Source organism: Oncorhynchus nerka, linkage group LG10 (genome assembly GCF_034236695.1).
Source record: "Oncorhynchus nerka isolate Pitt River linkage group LG10, Oner_Uvic_2.0, whole genome shotgun sequence".
In the NCBI taxonomy this organism is placed as follows: Eukaryota; Metazoa; Chordata; class Actinopteri; order Salmoniformes; family Salmonidae; genus Oncorhynchus; species Oncorhynchus nerka.
In genome coordinates this window covers 66522573-66543839 of record NC_088405.1, presented here as the reverse complement: position 1 = coordinate 66543839, position 21267 = coordinate 66522573, and the positions used below count along the sequence as shown (strand labels likewise).

The 21267-nt window shown below is 41.6% G+C and overlaps 1 protein-coding gene across 5 annotated transcripts in view; it reads right to left on the bottom strand.

Moving 5' to 3' along the window:
- Positions 1 to 3146: 3146 nt before the first annotated feature.
- The window catches only part of usp25 (ubiquitin specific peptidase 25), a 50321-nt gene continuing 32200 nt past the window's right edge, over positions 3147 to 21267 (bottom strand). For 2 of the 5 annotated variants that reach the window (XM_029671040.2, XM_029671041.2), the window contains exons 18-26: positions 18575 to 18717; positions 18175 to 18330; positions 14771 to 14866; positions 14181 to 14359; positions 13387 to 13465; positions 12991 to 13070; positions 12200 to 12323; positions 7776 to 7968; positions 3147 to 4275 (exon numbers count right to left, since the gene is read on the bottom strand). In XM_029671040.2, coding sequence (XP_029526900.1) covers positions 4103 to 4275; positions 7776 to 7968; positions 12200 to 12323; positions 12991 to 13070; positions 13387 to 13465; positions 14181 to 14359; positions 14771 to 14866; positions 18175 to 18330; positions 18575 to 18717 — 1223 coding nt within the window. In that variant the 3' untranslated portion in view covers positions 3147 to 4102. The remainder of the gene's footprint in view (positions 4276 to 7775; positions 7969 to 12199; positions 12324 to 12990; positions 13071 to 13386; positions 13466 to 14180; positions 14360 to 14770; positions 14867 to 18174; positions 18331 to 18574; positions 18718 to 21267) is intronic. The other 3 variants (XM_029671042.2, XM_029671043.2, XM_029671044.2) reach the window with 3 other exon arrangements.

The following is a 21267-nucleotide window of genomic DNA, read 5'->3' as shown; positions in this document are numbered from 1 at the left end:
GCCGGTAGGCTACTCATTTTCTGCGGTTTACATTGAGGTACAGAAGCACAATACAGTACTTATGAGCTAATATTCTATAAGACGAACAGGCGCTTTAGCAGTAGAACATTTTAGGTGCTGGTACTCCGGCCCAAGTCAAGCACTTAAGCAGACGATGTTCTTCATGATTAGCCCACAAACGACGAAGGATTTGATTTCCCCATCACCTGGAAACTTCACTCAACTGCGTCCTTTTTGTTGTATTACTATTTTTAAATCTAAAGCTCAACCAAGGTGCGTTCGTAAAAAGAGAGCAGAATAACTGATGAATTGATGAACGCTCAAAACTAGTTGAATATGGCCGGTGTCAGTAAACGTCGGCAAAAAAAAGCGTAATTAAATTGTTGCCATCAGCAGTTAGTCACCAACGCTCTAACATGGAAACAGCCTAACCAGCTCTGCTATAGGTGGAGTAACGTCGTCAGAGTGAGGTGTTCTCTTATTTGTATCTGAAAGTAGCAAGCTAGCCAACACTAGCCACTTAGCTTGGGTGCTTGACTGCTATTGTGAGGTCAGAACACTCGAATCAACCCTACTCCTCGGCCAGAGCGTCGAGTGTGCGCTCTGAACGCTCCGAGAGCGAAACGAGTGTTCTGAAATCGGAGTAACTAGCCAGAGCGAATTTACGAACGCACCCTTTATTACGACAAATGATTAAAACAAATTATCGAAACATTTTGAGGCACGCGATGTCACCGCAGAACTATAAAGCTCCACTTCACATTTCATTCTAAATGTCTGCTGCTTACAAAATATGTTTTAAACTATAATAATACTTTTTCTTTGTTGGACGAGGATTGTCTACACTTTCAAGAATGCCTGAATTGCTTCTCCACGCTTTCTTTTCTGGCAAGTTTCACCATCCAATTATTTCAGATCTACATGAGTGCAAGTTTCAACGCGGCATGGACCATGGCGATATATTGGCACATGAGAACGATTAGAATATGGCAAATATGAGTCATTTTACCATGACATTGTTGAATACTCGTTTCTGACTGGCTTGAAGGGCATTTTAGAGTGTGCATTATTTAAGCAATAAGGCCAAGGGGATGTTGTATATGGTCAATATACCACGGCTAAGGGCTGTTCTTAGCAAGATGGAACGCCCTTAGCAGTGGTATATTGGCTATATACCACAAACCCCTGAGGTGCCTTATTGCTATTATAAACTGGTTATACACGTGTCTCATCAACCCTGCCAGGCAATTTATAAACTCGATCTCCACTATAAAAAGCATCTAGACATTATCTCCCATTTCTTTGACTAACATTTGGTTTTCAACAGGGAGATTTGTATAAACCTTGCTGTCTGTCTCCGACATTTGCAACATTGAAATTCGATCTCCAGCTGTCCCATAGTAATAAAGCATCAGCAGTCAGGACCAGACACAGGCAGGCAGCTGTTCTCAGCCTGTCGAAATCATGAATCAGCTGAAATAATTTGTAAGGATATATACAATTAGACATTAATAGAAAACAGGTTAAAAAAAGGAAACAAAATGCATACTTTCCAGCTTCAGTTTGAAGTGATTGTGTTAGTGGTGTTGTTGGCTAGCTCCTCTGAACAATAGTCAGGGCGGACCAGAGAGCACTTTTAGTTTATGGATGTATCCAAATAAATGTCACTAGAAAACAGTTTAAACAAACGCAAATGCAGTTACTTTGCTGTTATTCTGTCTGCACTGTTTGACGTGACTAAGTTAGCCATAGCTGGCTACCTAGCAAGCAATGGATAAGAATGTTGCCAGCCAGGAGGCAATGGAACATTATATCAATCATTATTAGAATTCAATGGCTTTAGTTTATTCTTACATCTAACTAGCAAGTCTATTTGTTTGGTTACCAAGGCAACTACTGTAGCTATCTAGTCAATTTATTTGCGAGCTACTTCAGTGAATGTTGAACACATTCTAGTGGCGCGGCTCCTGGACACAGCCCTTAGTCGTGGCATATTGGCGATATGTCAATAAGTGTTTTGTCATACCCATGGTATATGGTCTGATATACCATGGCTTTCTGCCAATCAGCATTCAGGGTTCGAAGCACCCAGTTTATAATTCCTAGCACGTCGTGGAACACACCTTCAATGTCTTCATTATTTTCCAAAGAACGCAGTCCCTCGTTGATTATCCCGTACATATTCATGCTGACCTTCACAGACTACCTGAGATATGAAACAGTTGGTGGGAGGGCATACAGGCTGTCGCTAATTTAACAATGCACAACCTGCCTAAATATGTAACGTAAAACACTTCAACCAATAACCTTTAAGTCTTTACTGAAGATTCATCATATGATTGAGTGTAGTCTGGCCCAGGAGTGGGAAGGTGAACGGAAAGGCTCTGGAGCAACGAACCGCCCTTGCTGTCTCTGCCTGGCCGGTTCCCCTCTTTCCACTGGGATTCTCTGCCTCTAACCCTATTACAGGGGCTGAGTCACTGGCTTACTGGGGCTCTCTCATGCTGTCCCTGGAAGGGGTGTGTCACCTGAGTGGGTTGATTCACTGATGTGGTCATCCTGCCTAGGACCATGCCCCAGGACTACCTGACATGATGACTCCTTGCTGTCCCCAGTCCACCTGGCCGTGCTGCTGCTCCAGTTTCAACTGTTCTGCCTTATTACTATTTGACCATGCTGGTCATTTATGAACATTTGAACATCTTGGCCATGTTGTTATAATCTCCACCCGGCCCAGCCAGAAGAGGACTGGCCACCCCACATAGCCTGGTTCCTCTCTAGGTTTCTTCCTAGGTTTTGGCCTTTCTAGGGAGTTTTTCCTAGCCACCGTGCTTCTACACCTGCATTGCTTGCTGTTTGGAGTTTTAGGCTGGGTTTCTGTACAGCACTTTGAGATATCAGCTGATGTACGAAGGGCTATATAAATAAATTTGATTTGAATGGTAACACACCCTAGCAGGCATTTTCAAACTTTCTCAATGTCGAGAAGGGAAAAAAAAATAATTGCCGGACAAGTTAATGAAACATAACTGACAAAAAGCTACAATGTGGGGAATCGTAGGTGGCTCTTTTCAGCAAGTTTGAGCTTGTTCTTGATACCAGCTAGCTAACCAACAACTGTACCGATGTATTTTAAAAACAAGTGCTCGTTTTGCAAATGTATTTATGTTTTCAATAAACATTGACACAAAATATAGTTTACATGTTGTCAACAATTTAAGCCAACCCTGTCCGTTTTGCCCCATTGTTCCCCACGCTTCGGTTTTGTTGCTAAATTAAAGACCCCCGTCTAAAGGCAGTTTCTGATATCTGCAAGTCATGATCCGAGAAACCAAAACACAATGGCTGATAAAACATGAAGTGCATCCAAAAACAAATTCATAGAGATGCACATTATTGCATTATGGCACTTCAGGAATAATGGAGGACATTGTGGTGTTTAGTGTTAGTGCAGAAATAAAGACATGGGACATCAGACAAAGGTAATACATATTTGGCCTAAAAGGGCCATAAATAAAATTGTATTCTCTCGATTTATTAACAAGCCACAGAGTGTCCATGGATGTCTAACACAGCACTCAAAACTTCTCATTTTGATGCAGTCCCCAGACCCACTTGAGATACCGGAAGCCGCAGATAAATCACATGGTTCTCATTTCGTAGCTTCCTTTAGAAAAAGCCCAATATGATAATACTGTACCAAACTGATGGCAGAGCATCTGGGAGAAGGGATGTTTAAGAAAGGGAGGGGGGGGGGGGCAAACCGCATGACAACAAAAAACAGCTACAAAAAAACAACCTCAACCTCATTTAACAACACTTGGAGCAGCATGCGCTGGCTTTCAATCACTGCAAGATCGCCATTTTCACTACTTTTCCAGCTTCACTTTTTCCAACTGTCCGGTCATTCATACATTTTTCTGTTGCGTTTTGCTTAAAAAATATAATTGAAATTATTATGTTAAAACCTTTAGCAGCAAAAGAGAAACAGAGGAATAACAGCTAGCGACCCCTGGTTTATAAGGAAGGCATGGGTTAAAAGAGGTCCATGAGTGAGTGCCCAGGGGGCCGTATAGGGCCGTGAGGCTGCTGCCCCCTCAGCTCATCTCCCGTCTGCAGGCACCCGGCTCAGGGAGGAAATGACACGGCTGTAGCGCTCAACCAGCTCTAGGGTGGAGTAGGTGGGCAGCTTGGGAGGGTCGTGGAAGCTTTTGATCTCTGTTGAGCAGTCGAGTAACTTGGGGAGGAAGTCAGTCAGCTTCTCCTGAAGGTTAGCTGCAGCAGGAGGGGGAGAACAATGACGGAGAAATGTCAGAGAAAAAGAAAGAATGATTATTTCAATGTCCTTGCTTGCGTCACTCTCCAGAGTCATATCCAGTTACCAAACAGAAATCATTAGCTAAATATTTTCACTGTGATAGCACAAGCTCTTGGTAAACATGCTCCTCTAGGAAAACACAGGCTGAGTAAATAAGATGAAAGAGGCCCTAGTTGGTTGTTGAAGATGCTGCTGGGTCAGTTTTATGAATTCAATCTAACCTTTTCCTGGAGTAGAGGCTAGGACTCCACTGAACCAACAATTTGGGTAAAATTCTGCCAAGACAAAGTGGGTATATCCCTGGTTGTTATGGCTTGGCTGGTCTGGCTGCTAATATCAACTCATTTGACCATGTCCCTGACCACGCTTCATGTGCCTTCCAAATTAAACTAGAGCAGAATAACAACCAAACAGTCCGTAGATCTCCAGTACCACAAATCTATACCCCCTGGCCTCTATGCTCTTGTACCCCTTTCACACTATTGTGCCAAACCAAACCATACTGTGCTGCCTCAGATATGTAATTTTCACATTGCAGCATGATTCAAGTAACTACAAAGGCTGCCTAACCAGGACAGCACAGCTTGGCTCAGTAACGTGAAAATGCTCTTAGTTCCTTCTTTTATGGACTTGGAAGATTAGCCCCTTAAGCGTGTAATATGGGCTAAAAGAGATAAACAAACAAACTAGGGCTGTTCCCAACTAAAAAATAAAAAATCTTGGTCGGTTCTTTTGACCAATCCATGAAATATTAAAACGTGTTTTTCCATATAAACCCAGCAAAAAAAAGAAACGTCCTCTCACTGTCAACTGCATTAATTTTCAGCAAACTCAACATGTGTAAATATTTGTATGAACATAAAGATTCAACAACTGAGGCATAACCTGAACAAGTTCCACAGACATATGACTAACAGAAATAGAATAATGTGTCCCCGAAAAAAAAAAAGGAGTGTCAAAATCAAAAGTAACAGTCAGTATCTGGTGTGGCCACCAGCTGCATTAAGTACTGCAGTGCTCCTCCTCATGGACTGCACCAGATGTGCCAGTTCTTGCTGTGAGATGTTACCCCACTCTTCCACCAAGGCACCTGCAAGTTCCCGGACATTTCTGGGGGAATGGCCCTAGCCCTCACCCTCCGGTTCAACAGGTCCCAGACCCGGGCTCTTCGTTGGCCATGGCAGAACAATGACATTCCTGTCTTGCAAGAAATCACGCACAGAACGAGCAGTATGGCCGGTGGCATTGTCATGCTGGAGGGTCATGTCAGGATGAGCCTGCAGGAAGGGTACCACATGAGGGAGGAGGATGTCTTCCTGTCCCTAACCCGCAGGTGTGATGTTCGGACGTGCCGATCCTGTACAGAGTCCTATATTGACATCACCTGGAAGGCCACTCAGCAAGGAAGAAACCACTGCTCCAAAACCACCATAAAAAAGCCAGACTACGGTTTGCAACTGCACATGGGGACAAAGATCGTACTTTTTGGAGAAATGGTCTCTGGTCTGATGAAACAAAATAGAACTGTTTGGCCATAATGACCATCGTTATGTTTGGAGGAAAAAGGGGGAGGCTTGCAAGCCGAAGAACACCATCCCAACCGCATTGCTGCAGGAGGGACTGGTGCACTTCACAAAATAGATGGCATCATGAGGAATGGAAAATTATGTGGATATATTGAAGCAACATCTCAAGACATCAGTCAGGAAGTTAAAGCTTGGCCACAAATGGGTCTTCCAAATGGACAATGACCCTAAGCATACTTCCAAAGTTTCTATGGGAGGGCTTTGACCTCAATCCCATAGAAAATGTGTGGGCAGAACTGAAAAAGCATGTGCAAGCAAGGAGGCCTAAAAACCCGACTCAGTTACACCAGCTCTGTCAGGAGGAATGGGCCAAAATTCACCCAACTTATTGTGGGAAGCTTGTGGAAGGCTACCCGAAACGTTTGATCCAAGTTAAACAATTTAAAGGCAATGCTACCAAATACTAATTGAGTGAATGTAAACTTCTGACCCACTGGGAATGTGATGAAAGAAATAAAAGCTGAAATAAATAATTCTCTCTACTATTATTCTGACATTTAACATTCTTAAAATAAAGTGGTGATCCTAACTGACCTAACGCAGGGAATTTTTACTAGGATTAAATTGAGAAAAACAGAGTTTAAATGTATTTGGCTAAGGTGTACGTAAACTTCTGACTTCAACTACATACATACATACATACATACATACATACATACATACATACATACCCTATGTGTTTGAATAAAATCAACTATATGTAGGCTACTGAGCTTGTCTGATGCTTTAAGACACACAAATTACTTGAGTGAGCCAGAGATCCAGAAAGCAAAAAAATCCTGTTCCTGACCCTCTTCCTCCCACTAATGCTGGCCTTCGCAGATTCTGCTGTTATGCTCCTAATACTGTAGGTACACCAGGGGTCGGCAACCTTTTCCATTTGGAGTGACAATTTATCTTAACATTTCTACCAATCTGCATGCCAGTTACGATTTTTATATGCACATTTTCGTGGAATAGTTTCATTGAATTTATAATGAAGGCTTCGTATGGATGTATAACAGACTTTGTTTATTTGCCGTTTGAGGTGAAGAAAAAATTACTTTCAGAAGTTACCACAGTGGTGGTGAGTTAAGACAATCAGAAATATTTATAGGCCTACATTTGTATAGGCCTACTTCTATGTATAATCAAGTGCATATCCTTACTCAACATTGACAGGAGAGCCGCAAACAAACGACAATGATTAAATTGACTTTAACATTTGAGATTCTTCAAAGTAGCCACCCTTTGCCTTGATGGCAGGTTTGGGTCATTGTCCTGTTGAAAAACAAATGATTGCGCTTAGTGGGACTATCATTTGTTTTTCAACAGGACAATGACCCAACACACCTCCAGGCTGTGTAAGGGCTATTTGACCTAGGAGAGTGATGGAGTGCTGCATCAGATGACCTGGCCTCCACAATCACCCGACCTCAACCCAATTGAGATGTTTTGGGATGAATTGAACCATAGACTGAAGGAAAAGCAGCCAACAAGTGCTCAGCATATGTGGGAACTCCTTCAAGACTGTTGGGAAAGCATTCCAGGTGAAGCTGGTTGAGAGAATGCCAAGAGTGTGCAAAACTCATCAAGGCAACGGGTGGCTACTTTGAAGAATCATAAATATAAAATATATTTTGATTTGTTTAACACTTTTTGGGTTACTACATGATTCCATGTATTATTTCATAGTTTGTCTTTACTATTATTCTACAATGTAGAAAATAGTAAAATAAAGAAAAACCCTTGAATGAGTAGGTGTGTCCAAACTTTTGACTGGTACTGCATATATTTTAGACTGCTCGACTAAAAAAATCTTGGTTGACTAACAGTCTATCAACCAAACAATCGATTAAATTGGGGGTCAGCCCTAAAACAAACAAACTCACGCTCCATTTCTTGTCCCAGGTAGGAGCACCAGCGGTTCCTCATGTCCTCCACAGACAGCAGGTCCTCGTCTATGTCGTGGACCAGCAATAGGGGGATGCATGGCACCACCAGCTCATTCATGATGCTCAAGCCGTTGCTCACCTCCGGCTCCTCACCAGACTCAAACATCCCCGCCGCATTCTCGTTCAGTTTCTAATGGGCAAAGCACATACAGTGGCAAGAAAAAGTATGTGAACCCTTTGGAATTGCCTAGATTTCTGCATAAATTGGTCATCAAATTTGATCTGATCTTCAACTAAGTCACAACAACAGACAGTGTTTTTAAACTAATACCACCCCAAATGATTGTATTTTTCTTATCTATATTGAATACATAATTTAAACATTCACAGTGTAGGTTGGGAAAAGTATGTGAATCCCTAGGCTAATGACTTCTCCAAAAGCTAATTGGAGTCAGGAATCAGCTAACCTGGAGTCCAATCAATAAGAGATTGGAGATATTGGTTAGAGCTGTCCTATAAAAAACACTTGCAAAATTACATTTGAGTTTGCTATTCACAAGAAGCATTGCCTGATGTGAACCATGCCTCGAACAAAAGATCTCAAAAGACATAAGATTAAGAATTGTTGACTTGCATAAAGCTAGAAAGGGTTACAAAAGTATCTCTAAAAGCCTTGATGTTCATCAGTCCACAGTAAGACAAATTGTCTATAAATGCAGAAGTTCAGCACTGTTGCTACTCTCCCTAGAAGTGGCCATCCTGCAATGATGACTGCAAGAGCACAACGCAGAATGCTCAATGAGGTTAAGAAGAATCCTAAGTGTCAGCTAAAGACTTACAGAAATCTCCGGAACATGCTAACATCTCTGATGACGAGTCTACGATACGTAAAACACTAAACAAGAATGGTGTTCATGGGAGGACACCGCAGAATAAGTCACTACCGTCCAAAAAAAACATTGCTGCACATCTGAAGTTCACAAAAGAGCACCTGGATGTTCCACAGTGCTACCGGCACAATATTCTGTGGGCAGATTAAACTAAAGTTGAGTTGTTTGGAAGGAACACAAAACACTATGGCTTGAGATGAAAAGGCACAGCACACCAACATCAAAACCTCATCCCAACTATAAAGTATGGTGGAGGGAGCATTATGGTTTGGGGCTGCTTTGCTGCCTCAGGGCCTGGACAACTTGCTATCATTAACGGAAAAATGAATTCCCAAGTTTATCAAGACATTTTGCAGGAGAATGTAAGGCTATCTGTCCGCCAATTGAAGCTCAACAGAAGTTGGGTGATGCAACAGGACAGCGACCCAAAACACAGAAGAAAATATGCCTTCTGGAGTGGCCCAGTCAGAGTCCTGACCTCAACCCGATTAAGATGCTGTGGCATGACCTCAAGAGATGGGTTCACACCAGACATCCCAAGAAGATTGCTGAACTGAAACAGTTTTGTAAAGAGGAATGGTCCAAAATTCCTGACCGTTGTGCAGGTCTGATCCGCAACTACAGAAAACGTTTGGTTGAGGTTATTGCTGCAAAAGAAGGGTCAACCAGTTATTAAATACAAGGGTTTACATACTTTTTCCATCCTGCAATGTGAATGTTTACACGGTGTGTTCAATAAAGACAAAAAAACATAATTGTTTGTGTGTTATTAGTTTAAGCAGGCTGTGTTTGTCTATTGTTGTGACTTAGATTTGATGACTAATTTATGCAGAAATCCAGGTAATTCCAAAGGGTTCACATACTTTTTCTTGCCACTGTACATATAGATTGACGATTTAGGGATTAGCTTGAAGTGGTATGCTAACAAATTTACCAGTATTAGCTACTCTGTCAAAACAGACTTAGAGGACAGGCAGGTATTACTTTTTCATATATTGCTAATGTATATGTATTTACATTCAAGACCACCTCTGTATGAAAGGCTGCAGACCAGGTAAGTCACAGACCATTTTCATTACCACTATCTGGTAGTCATCTATCCACACTGTCAATATCAGAGGATGTTCTCAAGGCCTGTGGTACTGACGTGGGCAGTGACGTACTAGATGATGTAGACACTTCGCTCTGTTCTCCTTAGCCAAGTCCTGCCCTGCTGCAGACACAAACTCCCTGACCTTAGCTGTGGAAAAGACCTTATACAGAGGCAGGCGGTCACTCCGGAATTAGAGGGACTAGGTGGGGACTCACAAAAGATCCCAGTACATTAACTGTGTCAATGTTAGCAGTGTTTTCAATTAAAACAGGGCAGAAGGTAAACAGCAGGGCTTGAGAGAGCGGGCCCGAGCAGGGAGCCAGGGGTTCGTTCTGGCCAGAGATCTGAGATGGCGGCTATAACTCTAACTGTAACAGAGCCCTGACGGAGAGAGCAGAGGTTCGCTCAGGACACAGCCGTGTCTCACGGTAATGTGTTTACACTCGCTGGGCCTCCTGCTTCCTATTCCCACTTGGATGATTACATTAAGAGCACAATGCCGGTGTAAGGTTACTGAGTGCAGGAGCAGCAACAGGGCCGACGAGAAGGAACAGGGTTCATGTATTTTCTCACATCTACACACAATACCCCATAATGACAAAGTGAAAAGATGTTTAGACATTTTTTTAAATTTATTGAAAATTAAATATCTAATTTACTTAAGTATTCACACGTTAGAATCACCTTTGACAGCAATTATAGCTGTGAGTCTTTCTGGGTAAGTATAAGAGCTTTGCACACCTGGAACATACAATATTTGTACATTATCCTTTTAAAAACTTGTTAAAACTCTGATCATCGCTAGACAGACATTTTGAAATCTTGCAGAAACTGTAACAAAGCCACTAAGGAACATTCAATGTTGTTTTGGGAAGCATCACCAGTGTATATTTGGCCTTGTGTTTTAGGTTATTATTCTGAAAGGTGAATTTGTCTCCCAGTGTCTGTTGGAAAGCAGACAGAATCAGGTTTTCCTCTAGGATGTTGCCTGTTCTTAGCTCTACTCTGTTTCTTTATACCCTAAAAAGACCTCCCTAGTCCTTGCCAATGACAAGCATACCCATAACATGATGTAACCACCACCATGCTTGAAAATATTAAGAGTGGTACTCATGATATGTTGTGTGGGATTTTCCCCAAACATAACACTTTGTATTCAGGACATTAAGTTAATTTCTTTGCCATGTTTTTTGCAGTTTTACTTTAGTGCATTATTGCAAACAGGATGCATGTTTTGGAATATTTTAATCCTGTACAGGCTTCCTTCTTTTCACTCTGTAGAACTAGTAACTTTACTGCACAACACTAGCCTGGATCCATCATCAATTTTCTCTTATCACTGCCATGTACCTATTTTAAAGTCACCAATGGACTCAGGGTGAAATCCCTGAGCAATTTCCTTCCTCTCCGGCAACTGAGTTAGGAAGGACGCCTGTATCTTTGTAGTAACTGGATGTATTGATACACCAGCAAAAGTGTAAATGTATTAACTTTACTATGCCCAAAGGGATATTCAATGTCTGCTTTTTTCTACCAATACTGTAGGTGCCCTTTGTGATGAATTAGAAAACCTCCCTGGTCTTTGTGGTTGAATCTGTGTTTGAAATTCTCTGCACGACCTTAAAGATAATTGTATGTGTGGGGTACAGAGAGTAAGTAGTCATTCAAAAATCATGTTAAACACTATTATTGCACACAGAGTCTATGCAAATTATGTGACTTGTTAAGCAAATTCTTTACTCCTGAACGCATTCAGGCTTGCCATAACAAAGGGGTTGAAAACGTATTGACTCAAGACATTTTAGCTTTTCATTTTTAATTAATTTCTAAACATTTCTAAAAAACATAATTCCATGTTGAATTTAATGTAAATTCAGGCTGTAAGACAACATTTTGGAAAAGTCAAGGGGCGTGAATACTGTAGCATCTGCTGAGAAAAGTTCTGCGGGAATCTTTATGGGAAATAAAAAAGCCAATGTAATATCTCCGCTAGAACAGGAACAAGCCTGCATCAATTCTGGAGATTATGGAGTGGAGGGATAGTCTTGTTCGACATTAGTCACTGTGACCAGCGGGACGGCACAAATGAGTTAGGTACTCAGAGACAGAGAGACTTGCTGATGATGAGACAGAGGATAGTGGTGTTCATTTTTCAAAGGGAATTACTTGAACTACTTCCACTGTGACCTATTGATTTGATTGGAAACGTGATGATCTTTAAAATACAATGGACTAACTTTGACCACTTTCCTCACATTTAGGGTGAAACTTTGAGTCTTTAAAAATTGTATGTAAAATATCTAAATCTGCTGAAGCATAAAAAAACATACCGCATCTTACGTGAACTAACTAAATAAGATCAACTGACAGACTTCCAATAGAACAGTGATTCAGTTGTTGTATGATTGTGCATGATGTCAGGGCGAGGGTTGTCTCACCAGCAGGCACTCTCTGCGGTAGAGCCCTATGAGCTCATCGTCGTGACCTCGGTACAACCCTTTGACCAACAGCTCTCTGTTGTACTGGTATGAGTAGATCAGGTACATCAATGCCTCCACAAAGCTACAGAGAAACAGACACAGCCAGATACATTATAGTAGAATCAGGGTGGAACAAATTTAACCACAAGGGCTGCTTTTACACAGGCGGCCCAATTCTGTTTCCCACTAATTGGTCGTTTGACCAATCACATCAGATCTTTTCAGAGCTGATCTGATTGGTCAAAAAAGTTTTAAAAAGGTCAGAATTGGGCTGGCTACCTGTGTAAATGCTGCAATAGAGGCAGGGGACATATAAAATCAGTTTTAGCTGTGTCTACAAGGGATAGTAGAGCTGGAACAGTCAGGCCTTTTTCATTAAGAAGATTTAAAACAGATGTATTGGAGGGAGAATTAACAGAAGAAATAACCAAGTACATGAACAACCATCTTGATCTATGCCAGACTGACTGAGCTCCAGATGTAAGGATGGGGGGTGTTCAGGGACCTGCTGCCCTCTACAGGTGACTTTAGGAAGTTCCCATGCTTAATGCTGCACTATCAGGTGCTTCTACTAATAATGCAATAATCTAGAGAGCATTTTAATCTACATTTTAAATGTTTTCTATACTGAAATGGTTGGGCAAATGTGAGTTCCCATTTGTTTGCAGTAAGATATGGAGGCCGGAAATGAAAGCTCTGGGTCGTGAAGAGAAGAACGTGACAACAGTCCAGTCAATTGGCAGTCTCACCTTTTCTTCTGGAACAGCTCCAAGCCAATCATCAGGAAGATTGTTGTCTCGCGGAAATTCCTGTAGTCCTGATGCCACATCTGTGAACATTGTAGGGAACAGAATTCATGAGAAAGAGCTTGAAAGGATTTTAAGGACGGATCTAAAACATTTGGATCTAACTGTTAGTACATAAAAGCTTAACAATTGTTTTTTTTTTCATTGGATTATCCATAGCAGAGTTTATTGGGGTCAGTTACAATTTAAAGATTGTAATGATTTAAACCGTATACTTAAATGTAAATTACTTTGATACTAGTTTATTCTGTTTCATTTCAACTGTCAAAACATCCTAATAAGATGTTCCAGACAAAACATTGTAAATCTGTCAAAACCAGAGTGTTTCAGAATGCTGACCTCATACTCCTCCATGTTGATCTCCTCTGGCTTAAAGAGGTCTAGTTTGGCACGCGCCACTTTCATAATGCTCTTACACCTGAGAGGGGGGGGGGGGGGGGGGGGGGAGAAAGGGAAAGCAAAAGGAAAGAGAAGAGAAAGGGAGAGAGTGCGCTGTTGGTATGGTGAATCATACTGGTGAGGAGCTAGCTACTCCAGGAGATGAAACAGTACACAGTGGTCCTGGGGCCACGACACACAGGCCCCATGAATGACTGCTTACTGCAGAGAAACACTACTACTAAACCACACACTCCTCTCCAGAGCTTCTGATTGAGGCCACATGCAAGAAGGAAATCTTAATATAAACAGGGTAGTTTAACTCCTGGATGCTGGTATATCAGACTGTATATCACAGGTATGACAAAACGTTTATTTTTACTGTTACGATTACATTGGTAACCAGTTTATAATAGCAATGAGGCACCTCAGGTTTGTGGTATATGGCCAATATACCATGGCAGAAGTGATGTATCTTACATAAGAACAGCCCTAAGCATTGGTATATTCGACATACGCCACACCCCCTCTGGCTTTATTGCTTAATTATACCTGCTCAGAATAGAGGAAAATCTATTCACTGATGAAAGTGGGTCACAGCAACCCTCTGCTGGTGAATTTGTGAAGTTCAGAGGTAATAAACTGGCGTTTTCTTTTTTGTTTTACCAAAAGAAAGATAGGACAGACTCACAATTCAAAAATTAAGCAAATAGGAGTTACAGGAAACAAGTTTTGGTGGTTTAACCCATAAATACCGTTCGTTAAAGCCCAGGTTTCGGTCGGCAAACTGCATGAGGAGGGTTCTCTCCAGGATCTTCTTGGGGGCCTGGTTCTGGATGAAGTAGACGATGACGTGCTGCAGTCGGTAGTCACTCCCCGGGGCTGTGTCCTCCTGGGCAAACCTCAGCAGACGGGTGTACTCCACCTTAATGGCCTGACACACATAGATCAAGCATGGGGTGAATGGACTTTGATAGGCCAAACTAGCATTAGAACTTCAGAGTAGGCCTAGATTAGAACATTGATGAACATCTGCAGCAGCAGAAGACAAAACCATCATCTCCACGTAAGAGTTGTCAAGATCATCATCATCCTCCTCATCCTTGTAAACAAAACTCAAAGAGTTGATTCAAGTTCTCTTTGTTCAAGTGAACCTCATTGTCCATGTGACACCAAGTCCAATTTCTGTTGGATGCTTTTGATGAGAACAACTGACTCAAAAAAGACAGAACTAGTGAAATGCTAGGTAAACGGGATGGGAGGATGGTTGTTGAGAGGCAGTAGAAGTACAGCATCACAGAAGGAGTGAATAAAGGTGTGAAAGAGAAATGAGATCGGAATGTACCTTGAAGAAGGCCGCTTCAGGCCCAAGCTTTTCAAACACAGTCCTTGCTTTGCCAATGGACATTATAATACCCTGCATGTTTGGAGTCATCATGGCCTGCAGTACCCAAGGAGTGGAAGCATGTTACAATAGTAGAAAGTAGATCCCCTTAAAATTTAACGAGCCCAGCAAACACCCAAAATAATACACTTTTCTGGTACAGCACTATGTGAGAACTACCATACATCAGTCAGCAGACAATGCATACAGTCAAAAGTTTGGACACACCTACTCATTCTTTTCTTATTTTTTATTTTTTTTACTGTTTTATACATTGTAGAATAACAGTGAAGACACCAAAACAGTGAAATAACACATATGGAATCATGTAGTAACCAAAACAGTGTTATTTTATATTTGAGATTCCTCAAAGTAGCCACCCTCTGCCTTGATGACAGCTTTGCACACTCTGCTCTCAACCAGCTTCATGAGGTAGTCACCTAAAATGCATTTCAATTGACAGATGTGCCTTGTTAAAAGTTCATTTGTGGAATTTCTATCCTTCTTAATTCGTTTGAGCCAATTAGTTGTGTTGTGACAAGGTAGGACTGATATACAGAAGATAGCACTATTTGGCAAAAGACCAAGAACAGCTCAAATTTCAAATACAATTACAACAGGTGTAGAGCTTACAGGGGGGGGGTATGCGAATAGTCTGGGGAACCATTTGATTATATGTTCAGTAGTCTTATGGCTTGGTGGTAGAAGCTGTTCAGAAGCCTCTTGGACCTAGACTTGGCGCTCTGGTACCACACGGTAGGACTTAGGTGGCTGGAGTCTGACAATTTTTAGGGCCTTCCTCTGACACAACCTGATATAGAAGTCCTGGATGGCAGGAAGCTTGGCCCCGGTGATGTACTGGGCCGTACGCACTACCCTCTGTAGTGCCTTGTGGTCGGAGGCCGAGCAGTTGCCATACCAGACAGCGATGCAATCAGTCAGTCAGTGCTCTTGATGGTGCAGCTGTAAAATCTTTTGAGGATCTGAGGACCCATGCCAAATCTTTTCAGTCTCCCGAGGGGGATTAGGTTTTGCCGTGCCCTCTTCATGACTGTCTTGGTGTGCTTGGACCATGTTATTGTGTTGATGATGTAGACACCAAGGAACTTGAATCTCTCAACCTGCTCCACTGCAGCCCCGTCGATGAGAATGGGGGCGTGCTCGGTCCTCCTTTTCCTGTAGTCCACAATCTTCTACGTTGTCTTGATCACGTTGATGGAGAGGTTGTCCTTGCGCCACACGGTCAGGTCTCTGACCTCCTCCTTATAGGCTGTCTCATCATTGTCGGTAACCCACCTTACCACTTGTGTCATCGGCAAACTTAATGGTGTTCGAGTCGTGCAAACAACGTTTCTCTTTGCCAAAGAAGCAAAGTGAAACAGTCCATCATTACTTTAAAACATGAAGGTCAGTCAATACGGAAAAATTTCAAGAACTTTGAAAGTTTCAAGTGCAGTCACAAAAACCATTAAGCGTTATGAAACTGGATCTCATAAGGACCGCCACAGGAATGGAAGACCCAGAGTTCAATAGAGTTAACTGCACCTCAGATTGCAGCACAAATAAACGCTTCACAGAGTTCAAGTAACAGACACATCGCAACATCAACTCTTCAGAGAAGACTGCTTGAATCAGGCCTTCATGGTCAAATTGCTGCAAAGAAACCACTACTAAAGGACACCAATAAGAAGAAGATTCTTGCTTGGGCCAAGAAATATGAGCAATGGAGCGGTGGAAATTGGAGATTTCTTGTTCCAACTGCTGTGTCTTTATGAATAGATGATCTCCGCATGTGTGGTTCCCACTGTGAAGCATGGAGGAGGTGGTGTGATGGTTTGGGGGTGCGTTGCTGGTGACATGGTCTGTGATTTATTTATAATTCAAGGCACACTTAACCAGCATGGCTACCACAGCATTCTGCAGCGATAAGCCATCCGATCTGGATTGCACTTAGTGATACATTTGTTTTTCAACAGGACAAATGACCCAACACACCTCCAGACTGTATAAGGGCTATTTGACCAAGGAGAGTGATTGAGTTCTGCATCAGATTACCTGGCCTCCACAATCACCCGACCTCAACCCAATTGAGATGGTTTGGAATGACTTGGTCCGCAGAGTGAAGGAAAAGCAGCCAACAAGTACTCAGCATGTGGGGGAACTCCTTCAAGACAGTTGGGAAAAGCATTCCAGGTGAAGCTGGTTGAGAGAATGCCAAGATTGTGCAAAGCTGTCATCAACGCAAAGGGTGGCTACTTAAACAAATCAAAATATATATTCTAACACTTTTTTGTTTACTACATGAATCCATGTCTGTTATTTCATAGTTTTGATGTCTCCACTAATTATTCTACAATGTAGACAATAGTAAAACATAAAGAAAAACCCTTGAATGAGTAGGTGTGTCCAAACTTTTGACTGGTACTGTATGTTAGAGTCACTCTACTAATGTGAGGTACACACACAGCTCGTCATGTGAAGGACACAATGGATGATTTAAAATTAGTTGCCATGTGAACGACAGTCTCTGTGAAAGGTAACCCTGTGAAGGTTGAGGTCCTTATGGTAAAGAGTCTCTACCGACAGCCCTATACAGTCCTAGTGTGGTGTAGCAAGCCGACAGTCTTTGGTCTATTTAAGGGCATAGAAATTAAACATGGATTCTACTACAGCACTTTGACAACATTTTTCGCCAGACTCTCTTGAAAATGACAAACCAAGCAAAACAAACTAATTTATTGATAGGAGCAGTGAGACGATGCAGTTACATTAAGCTTGTATTTTTCCATCCCAAAGGGTTTTATATGATACCTATTTGTATGAATCAAAAAGGATGTTAGAAACAGTAAGATATAACCGCGCAAATTACATTTAATATTTGCTCCTGAGATGCTGTTTATTTCTCAGCAGCAAAAATAAACACTCTAGGCAATTGAGTCACTGTTTAGGTGAAGTTTCTGTCCAAATATCTCTGTGTAGAGTAGAGTGCTTCTGTTGCAAGATGCAAGTAGTCTTGACAGGAATAGGCTTTTCACACTGTCTTTTTATAGCTAGCCCAAGGCTAGTTTCATCGTCTAGGGTAGTACACTAGCTGTAGTCTACTATAGCACCCTATCTTGGTCTGCCAAGAGGTTTGGTTGAAAATGGCAACAGTGACTTGCCCTGAGCTGACCATGACTCTGGTTTGAAAACTGCTCTGAATTAAGATTTACTCAGGTGTGAAAAGCCTGTAGGAGAGCCAAGAGGAGATCACCACCAACAGGCAAGATACTTTTTAGCACACCAAATAAGTCCACTGGGTGAGAGGCGTGTCGAGCGCTACCTCATCACTTGTTACACCCCCCCCCGACGACAAAGCTTCCCACCTGGGGGATGGCCACCTCTACAATACGGTGGGCAGGGGGCTTATCCTTCACAGGGGGGTCAGAAGGAGGCACGAGAGGGGTTTCAGGGTTCACCTTGATCTCAGGCTGGGGGGGAAGGCGTGGGGAGACACTCTCCCCACAGGACTGTGGAGAGAGCTAGAAAGAAAAGGGAGAAGAGAGAAGAAGAGAAGGGGAAAGAAAGAAAGAAGCATGGAGGGCGAAGTTAAACAGAAAGAGAAAAAAAGGATGAAAATTACTTTACTGGGGTTGAGTGGTAGGCCTACGTGGTCCTTTGAAGTGAGCGTAGAAGGAGCAGTTGTATAGCGTGTGTGTGTGTGTGTAAGAGGTGGAGTATGTATGTGTGTGTGTGTGTGTTATGTGCTGTGCTATATGGTCTTACTGCAGTAAGCAGTCCCTCTGGGCTCCTCTCCTCCTGCTGCTCGGCTGCAGCTTTGGAGATGGCCCTCTCAGTGTCCTCCTGCAAGTGCCTGGAGTAGTCTGTGGGGGACGGCTGCTCCATGTACTCTGGGTCCTGCTGTGGAGCTGGAGGAACCACACACAAACCAACAACCAACATGAGATACACTACTACAGGCAAGCAAAATATAGTCTGTCTAATATAATTTTTATACTGTTGTGCCGATCTGCACCACGCCCAAACTATGCTGCTCTGGAAATGTTATTTTTACACTTCCATAAACTATGGTGGATGTGTAACCAGGCCAGCACTAGTGATGTGCAGTTCGCAAAGTATTGGTTCTTATTGAACAACTCTTTTTACTGACTGGTCAGTCATGATTCATATTTTTCAGGACTTTAGTTGTTCATTTGACCTGCTGGCCCCCATGAATACAGTAGGATTAATACGTGCTCCTGAGGCTGAGCAGCTCCGGAGGCAAATTAGCTCAGGGATTCTCAGGAAGCCGGGACAATCCTTGCCCGGCAGGGAAGCTTAATTTTTATAGAGTATTGTTTCGTTTTTTTTTCATTAATTGAGCTTAAAAATGTACATTTAAGGGAAATATTTGTTTTGGATATTCTCAATACTATAAACGTCCATGCCGGCTCTATGCCTGGAAATGCCCTTGTCAGGAGCAAAGCATCCCTGTTTCCAAAACTCCCCCAAAAATGTTTACAATAAAAAGGCTAAAAATGTATATTAATTTAACAATTATCATATGTAGTTTCTTGCAATAGCCCTCTGTTACTTTAAATATACTTCTCTCAAAACTTCGATTCCTAAAAGATGTGTTCTGTCAAATTTGTCTAAAATCCTAAATTAAACCAGGAATCATAAAGCAACCGAGGGAAAACTAAATTGCTACCGTGTGTAACAACTGAATGAAGATTTTTTTATTTTATTTTAAATTGGTCAACTCTGTAAAATAACAACTCCGTAAGATTTAAACTCTGTCAGAGTACTGAAAGATCTGATAGAATATTTGTTTTTATTGGGTATATTTGTTTTTATTGAGACAAAAATATGTCTGTTTTGAGTGTCGTCAACTTCATCACTGATTGCTAACCCCCTTCAGATAAATATTTTTGTGAATATTCTGAAAAACATATTATAATCACTGTTCTGCAATATATGCTTAAACAATTGAATTATTTGCTGTGCTAGACCTAAGGGATAAGGTTTGCATTATAAATGTTTTATATTTTAACAAAATTAACCCCGGGCTATTAATAATTTAATAGTGAAATAAAATTGAGATTTGTATTATATATTTGAATAATCTAAACAATCAATAATTATAAAAATGAATGTATTTTATGATGTCTACGGAGTTGACATAAATCCAGTCATTTACATTTTCTGAAAAAATGATTAGGTAGTTCCTTTATAATGGTGTGATAGGTGATACTTTGGTCTATTAAAATAGATATTTCAAATCTGGTTAAAAACGCCCACACCAGTAAACATGTATTTATTTTTACATTAGAGCTGAAAGACAGCCAGAGCTTACCCATGCGAGGCACAATCATTTACAGTGCCTTCAGAAAGTATTCATACCCCTTGACATATTCCACAATGTGTTACAGCCTGAATTCAAAATGGATTCAAAAAATGTATTATTATACAATGTAGAAAATAGTAAAATAATGAAAAAAAAACTGGAATGAGTAGGTGTCCAAACATTTGACTGATACTGTATAACTAAGCAATTTAGATCATTGATATATCAGTAGCTAGCTTACTGTAATGATAAACAGAGAGAACAAAGAATATAGAAATTTAATCATGTCCATGTCCAAATATAAATGATGTCTGGAGTCCGACACGGTTCCCTGGAATTATCATAAGGGCAGAAGTCAGACAAAAGTCAACCCTCAACATGTCAATAGCTTGTATAGGCACGGTTGATTTATTATTATTTTATTTATTTAACTAGGCAAGTCAGTTAAGAACAAATGCTTATTTACAATGACGGCCTACCAAGAGGCAAAAGGCTTCCTGCGGGGACGGGGATTTAAAAATATATATATAGGACAAAACACAAATCATGACAAGAGACACCACAACACTACATAAAGCGAGGCCTAAGACAACACAGCATGGTAGCAACACAACATGATAACAACACGGCAGCAGCACAAAACATGGTGCAAACATTATTGGACACAGACAACCGCACACAGAAGGTAGAGACAACAATACTGACAGTTGTGGCTGCTTCGCGTGATGTAAGAGTGTCCATGATTGAGTATTTGAATGAAGAGATGGCGATAAACTGTCCAGTTTGTTCCAGTCGCTAGCTACAGCGAACTGAAAAGAGGAGCGACCCAGGGATGTGTGAGCTGTGGGGACCTTTAACAGAATGTGACTGGCAGAGCGGGTGTTGTAAGTGGAGGATGAGGGCTACAGTAGATATCTCAGATAGGGGGGAGTGAGGCCTAAGAGGGTTTTATAAATAAGCATCAACCAGTGGGTCTTGCAACGGGTATACAGAGATGACCAGTTTAGAGAGGAGTATAGAGTGCAGTGATGTGTCCTATAAGTGGCATTGGTGGAACATCTGACGGCCGAATGGTAAAGAACATCTAGTCATTCGAGAGCACCCTTACCAGTCGATCTATAAATTATGTCTC